Source organism: Limulus polyphemus, unplaced genomic scaffold, assembly GCF_000517525.1.
Source record: "Limulus polyphemus unplaced genomic scaffold, Limulus_polyphemus-2.1.2 Scaffold4260, whole genome shotgun sequence".
In the NCBI taxonomy this organism is placed as follows: domain Eukaryota; kingdom Metazoa; phylum Arthropoda; class Merostomata; order Xiphosura; family Limulidae; genus Limulus; species Limulus polyphemus.
The window spans coordinates 63113-70607 of NW_013669870.1; the positions used below are offsets into that span (position 1 = coordinate 63113).

Here is a 7495-nt window from a genome sequence, read left to right on the forward strand (position 1 = left end):
TGTATATATATTCTGATATGTGTTACTTAAAAACTATGTAACCCTCAAATGACTTATCATACGTTCATTAATATTGGGATCAACATATTGCATCATATTGAGTAATTGCATGTTTTTTGCCTTTTACAATACTCAGTGCAAAGAACTAGCCCAAAACAAAATTGTTGAAAACACTTTGTTTTCCATATAAAATACATATAAAACCCAATAAGTATAAATGAGATTAAGTGAAATATTAATTATATTTTTTAGATATTTTCTATGACTTGTATGATATGTACCCTGCAACCAATAAAAGCATTGACCCATAACCCGTTGGGTGTATCAGTTGTGTATGAACAGGTGTATAAAAAGCCAGTGGGGTCCATGAAAATCCCGTAGGGTTAATGAAACTAATGAAGTTTACTCATCATATTTTTTATTTATTTAATTTAAATTTAACTATGTGTAGGTATATCTGTTCATGGATTAAAATACATCAACTAAAGTTTAGACTTTATTTTTTGCACATTTTGGGTTTTTAGTTATATAAAAATAACCCACAAATTTTATTTTTAACAGGTATCAACATAATCGAGAATTAGTTAGCTTGTTTAACAAGTTTGCTGACATTGAGAGGGATCTTCCTCGTGGATGGGAGTCCAAATGGGACAGAAGTGGCAAGGTAATATCCCATAAATTTTCCAATGCTACAAAAAAATGTTGTTTTTTTTCAGGATTCTGTTTTAGAATTTCAGATTTGAGGGGTTGGGTAGTCATGTTTCTGGAATTTTATGATAAGATGAAGAAAGATAGATAATGTTAACAACTATTAGTTCAAATAAATTAGAAATTGCAATGTATAAGTAAAATCAGTAAAGACATACACATAACTTTAGATTATTCAATAACAGCTCCATTTCTCCAACATTTGGCAATGGTAGCTCTTTATGGTAGAATTAGTATTATACTACACCTCTCTATTAATTTTGCCTTTTTTGTAACATCAATTAATTTCAGAGTAAATTTGATTAATTAACACTATAGAATAATTTAGTTTGTGTAGTAAAGTCTGAAACGGTTTCAATTTATGATAAAAATCACAATTTCATGTTACAGTTTTTGCTTTAATGTACAATATGTTTCTTGGGTGGTAATGTTTTGAGTTAGTCTAGTGATCTAAAGTTGAGCAAAAGTTTATATTCAATTAACTCTAATTTTTTTAGCAATTTTTTATTGATCACACAACAAGGAGTACCACATTCATTGATCCACGCTTACCAGTAGAAATGCCATACGTACATCCTCACCGACTAGCTTTACCTGTGAGTCGGAGAAGGAGTAGAAGTGCGGGTGAAGAAGAGATCCGACCTGAAACACCTACAAGGGTATGTGTGTGTAACTCTTTTTCTTTTGTTTCATAAGATAGTAGTCATAGAAATTAATCTATAGTAACATAATACAATAAGTGTAAATGCTAATAAACTTGCTGTGGACAGTAGTTAAAATAGCAGTGATGTATTTCCAGTGGTTTTTATTTTCTTGTTTGCATATTTACAAAATGCTCACATTTTCTGTTTGGCACCACTGAGCAAAGCACGAAAACATTACTGAAGTAAATAATGTACATACTTGTTTTCTATCTCCTAGTCTTTTGTCTCAGTAATTATACTTACAGCAGTATCGTGTTTTCAAAAATAGAAAAGAAACATCTTTCAAAACCGAATTATATGTCTTTTGGTAAACTGATTATCTAGACTACCTGAAAGTTATTGTGTAGTTTATTTCTCATGAGTATCTGACCTAAAAAGTGTGCATTAGAACATTTACATCCTTTAAATTTTACTTTTTTCTTATGATGAGTTTAATGTACCAACTTCTGTTATATTTCAGAAATCTTGGTCAAGAAACCTTGTTCAAATGTGCATTATTATATGGGTACTAAAAATATATCATTCAATTTATCACTTGTCAGTAAGTTACATTTGTTTTGGGGAATTCTGCCCTTCATTAAAACACTGAACTATTAACTATTATATGAGTAGTTTTGATTGAAATATTAACTATTATACGAGTAGTTTTGATTGAAATATTAACTATTATACGAGTAGTTTTGATTGAACTATTAACTATTATACGAGTAGTTTTGATTGAACTATTAACTATTATACAAATAGTTTTGATATTGCGTATTATTGTCTAGTAGATGTTGGAATTAAGAGATATGTATATTTCTGGATGCAAATTGAAGTGAAATAGTTTTCTAAGATGACTTTATGATATGGAAAAATAACAGCATTAATGTCATATTCAAAACCAGAATATATTAATTTATAAAAGTAATCATGTTGTTATATTTCTAAACAAAATGCTATATATATTGGCCCCCCAGTGGCACAGCGGTATGTCTGCAGACTTAAAACACAGAGCACAGATAGCCCATAGTGTAGCTTTGTGCTTAACTTCAAACAAACTATATATGTGGTTTGAGCTGTAATAGTAAAACATTATATAATTTTGTTGGTTATTGCAGTAAACTCTAAAAATGTTTATTTGTGTGGAGAAAAGCCTGTTTGAAGGAATAATTTTTGTATTGAAATGTATACTATACTACATAGTTTGATAAACAAATTATTTATATGTTAAACCACAATAAAAAAAGTATATGATTTTGACCATAGAAAAAAGTGTAAGCTGCATTATTCTAATTCTGTGTACCCACTGTTTTTCTCTTCTAAAGAAAGACTTTCCATAGTTTTCCAATCATTGAACACTTTAGTTTTTTTCTTAAATCACTTATGACCCTTCAAGAAATTTCTAATGTTTTTACCAGAACCTATTAATGTTTATTTTGCATAATATTAGGCTGATTTTCAACTATTGTCAGGTCAGTTGCATATTAAAAGTTATAATTCTTAATTTTGAGCTGGTAAAGTAAATCACTGCACTGAGTTTTTTTTTAGCTTATTAGTGAACTCTAAGTTCAGATTACTGGTCATCACTATACTTGATGTGCAAGTTTTAGTGAGAATATGAAAAGTTTTTTACAGTTTCAATGATATTGGATTTTTTGCTCCATTAAACATTATTTTGGAGAGTTTTTCATCAGAGCATTATGTCTAAACTTAAGTATTAGTTGCATTGTGAATTAGGTCTCACCATATGTATTAGTTAAATCATAAGCCCATCTTTTTTTCTCTACATTTGGTGGAATGTAATAGTGTTCACTAAATCAAACAAGATAATTTATAGATGTCAAGTCTAATACATAAGATTTATTGAAAACTATTGCTGATTTTAGTTAAAGGGAGTTTAGTGATATTCCTAAATCCAAGGACAATCTGTCCTTTATTTATAAATCTGTAAACCCTATTTAAAATTGCATCAATTAAACATTTCATTGTTTAAAGGCACAGCTGGTGTCAGAGGTACTTGTGATAAACTCTTTTGTTTGTCCTTTTAAATTTATGCCAATGTTAACCAAGGTTTACTCAATAAGTAAAGTTTTTTCTGTCCATAACATTTTTGACATGGAAAAGTGCTATATGGGTTAAGCTTTTAATTAGAAGACAAAAAAAGGTTTTAGAATTAGTTTTGAAACCAGAGTTAAAGTTTAAAGTATATGTTGACTAGGTTATGAACTAGTTCTAGAGCACTAAGTGTTATTGAAGATGAGACTTTTACATTTTTCTTAGGGTACTGTCTCTGGACCGATCCCTCCTCCTCGACCTCCTATAACTACGTCGTGTACAGTTCCACACGTTGTGTCTCAAGTGCCTACTGCTTATAATGACAAAGTTGTGGCCTTTATTCGTCAGCCAAACATTATTGACATCCTCAAGGAGCGGCATCCAGCTATTGCTGCTAACCAAGCTCTCAGGGATAAAGTGAATGGTATCAGGGTGGAAGGAACCAGTGCTTTGGACAGGCTGAGCCATGATATAGACCTTACCATACTTCTAAGGTGAGTGGCTTTTACAGTTTGTAACTGTTCTGACCATGTATTAGCCTGACTTTTAAAAATCTATTCTTAAAATTGAGTGTTAAAACAAGAAACAGAGAAGTAGGAATATTGTATTAAAATTTTGATTACTAGTGTATTGTATTGAAATGTTAATGACTATTGATTTATGTATTTCAGTGCCTCACTAATAACCCTGTAAGTATATTTAGGTACATTTATAGAGAGGATAAGTAGATTATAAATGTTACTAGTAAGTGACATAGAATGACAGTTGCTGTTTCTGATATGTTAGTTCCCTCCGCTCACAAGATTAGCTTTTCCTGTTTTGTGCAGCCCTCTATATGCAAACTTTTTTTATAATGCATACCACAAACCTTTTGCACACTCCTATTGGAATCAAAGATTCCAACATGTCTCTCATACAAATCATCATGTGTCATTTCTCCACCAATAGGGGAGCACCACTATCACATGATGCATGTGACTCCCTCCATGCGTTGCTACCAAACCATCACTTCTCATTTGGCAGTGCTTGAGTTCAGACGTCTTTTTTTTGTTGATTACTTCTTGAAGTGGTTTAATTTAATTTACTTTATTTCTGGAGTTTTTTCACTTTGTTTTTTAAAGCGTTTGATTTACCCATGCAAATTTCTCACTTATTTGTTGATTATCAAGCATGAATTCTGAAGTTAACCTTACCACTTCTTATACGTCTCATTCATCTGATGCCATACTTCTGGCCACAGGTGTGGGTGACCCATTGGGGTATTTATTGGCCTTTATTTGCAGGGAGATTGAGCATTATATGGGGCAACCTTTGACTTCTGATGTTGCTCCTCTTCCTTCTGAGCCTTTCGAGGATGGGCGGGCCGACAAGGGTTTTGATAATTTCTCCCCGAAGTTTGCCATGCCTTCCTAAGCCCTACCTGAGGATTCTGTTCAGCCCTCATCAGCTTTCTCAGATTTTATTTCTCAGATATGTGATGTTTTGTCTATTGCTCCTATTTCTTATGACCCACATCCTTCCCTGTTGCACGATTCTGCCTCCCAACCACCTTATTTAGTTTTCCACCTTCCCCTGATATTTGGGTTCACACTTTGCATCTCAGCATTCATATGCCTTGTCCCCTGTGGGCTTTGGATCAGTCCGCCGTCGTTTATCAGAGGGCAGACTGTCCATATCTGGACCAACAATTGTTTGGTTCAGTTTTGCCTGTTTGGGGGGTGAGACCTGAATCTCCAATTAATCTTTCCCATGCCCAGTATTCCCACTTTTGTCTTACTCTGACAACTCTTTTGCAGTACCTCTCCTCTATCCATCTACTGTCTAAGGCTTTTCACTCGAACCCTGAGGGGTTTTCTGGGGATGTCCTTTCCCTCCTCACTTCCACATGTCATCTTTGGGTCTGGCTCTGCAGACGTGGTTTATTTCTTGTTGGGATCTTTTTGGTTGTTATGCCATATTGTCATGGACCTGTCTCCTGACTCCTTATCTATGGGACCTTTGTATGGACCCCATTTTTGGTATGTTTCGTGTTTGACATGATTCTGGAGTCTATGGAGTTGAGGGTGGCTTCGGTCCAACAACAGTTCATCCTCTCTCATCTGGTGGCCCGTTTATCCCGGTCAGAGCCTAACATGGCACCGTTTCCTGTCTCCTGACCCTCCTCTTCTCAGCCCTTGCCTCTTCTTCATCCCCGCTGTGCCACTGTTTGTCATTTTTTCACGATGATAACTGGTACACCAACAATGGTTCCAGTGACTACCTGGTGGGTTCTGGTACAGTGGTAGCTCGTCTGACAATCTTTGTTCATCATGGAGCTCTTTCATATCTGATGTTTAGGTTCACCGAGTTTTGTCAGAGGGATTCATCATACCCTTTCTTACACTTCATCTTATTTCCTGTGTGCCTATTTCCTTCTCCTCTTGGCCTATGGAGAGGAGTCAGCTGGGTCTGTTTTCTATCGACATCACTCACACAATGTACCACCAAACCGATCTTCTCCTTTATCCGGATCGTTCCTTCCTTCTTAAGATCTCAGCGGCACAGGGCGATAACTCCTCCTTTTTTGTCCATTTCCCTTCCCGCTATTTCTCATCTCTACACTTGTCCTTATTCAGATAGACTTCTATGCCCGGTGCATGTCCTTTGTTGTTATATTGCTCGCACGGCTTCCTTCAGGGGTTCCCATTCCCATCTCTTTATCTCATGGCAACCTTTTTCCTTCCAGGATCTTTCTCCCTTTACCCCTACCAATTGGGTTTGTCGTTTAATCCAGTTGGCTTATTCCTCCTTGTCCCCTTCTCAATATGCTTTGTTCCATGTTACCTCCCATCAAATCTCACACCTCACCTTTTCCCTTGCTTGTTATCTTCATCAGCCTTTGGAGGGGATTTTGATTTTGGTATGTGAACCACCCCTCAGAAGTTCATCTCCCATTACTTACAATCTGGCATGGTTTCTGCTTCCTTGGGGTATTATCTACTACCTGTAACTATACTTCAGACTTCGGTACATCTGTGACACTAGGTAAGTCTTTATTAATACTTTCTTTTTTTCAGGGGCTGTTGCCTCGAAATTTATCACTTAGATCCCACTCTGTGGTGGGTAGTGCCTGACCAGGTATTCTTTACATACACAAGCAAATCTGCACTGTACACCATGTTGATTTGCATGCTCACCTTCGAGATGGGGTATTGCACAAGATTACTGGATGGCCAATAACCTCATGATATTTGCTTCATAAACAGGCCTATCCCGGACTGTACCATCCATGGATGGCATGGATAAAGTAGAAGGTGATAGCTGCCCATCCCTGCCATGCCTGGATTAAATAAATTGGTATGTTCTGCTTTTCAAAATAGGTGTTTGTGATCACCCATTGCACAGTCTCGGGTATAGCCATTCGTCCTCCAGACTCTCCAATGCTCCCCCCTTCTTCCAGTGGAGTATGGGATTTCTTACCACTTGTTATTTTCAAGCCATGGGAGTGGTTGATTATGGAGGCATCCTTCTGGATGGGTTCCACATAGATGGCTATGACCATTCGGTTCAGAGTAGGGCAGTGGTGTTCTGCTGGTGTAGAAGGCGTAAAATCCTTAGGATTGAGTGACAAATACCACAGAGTGATATGTCTAAGCGTAGTTCACCCCTTCGATTGGGTTCCCTCATCCTGCCCTCATGCGGATGTAGGTACCCTGCAGGCTGGTTTTGGATATCAAGTAAACCAATCAACTTAAGTCCTCACACAGGTTTGTAGTTGTCCATCTTCCTCCTTCAATTCTTCCTTCTGTGTAATAGGTCACAGAGGATATCTGTGGGATGTTTCTGTCCTGGGCACTCCCTTGTTCTATCTTGCGATGGGGTTGTTATTGACCTTTGGACATTTTGGACCAGTCTCATGGTCATGAGAATTGATTGCATGGGATAGAATTCCCTTGAATGACACATTCCCAGATCCCTGGCTCAATGTTAATCCTGTGTCATGCCCTGGAGTCAGTGTTTTCCTCACATCCACGATTTTTGTGGTTTGATGTGAAGCTGGTAGGGTC

At 36.5% G+C, this 7495-nt stretch overlaps 1 protein-coding gene across 1 annotated transcript in view; it reads left to right on the plus strand.

Moving 5' to 3' along the window:
• The window catches only part of LOC106470870 (E3 ubiquitin-protein ligase HECW2-like), an 83944-nt gene that overhangs the window by 55168 nt on the left and 21281 nt on the right, over positions 1 to 7495 (plus strand). Inside the window, exons 13-16 of the mRNA XM_013931447.2 lie at positions 253 to 377; positions 562 to 664; positions 1206 to 1367; positions 3675 to 3943. Of these exons, the coding sequence (XP_013786901.1) occupies positions 253 to 377; positions 562 to 664; positions 1206 to 1367; positions 3675 to 3943 (659 nt within the window). The remainder of the gene's footprint in view (positions 1 to 252; positions 378 to 561; positions 665 to 1205; positions 1368 to 3674; positions 3944 to 7495) is intronic.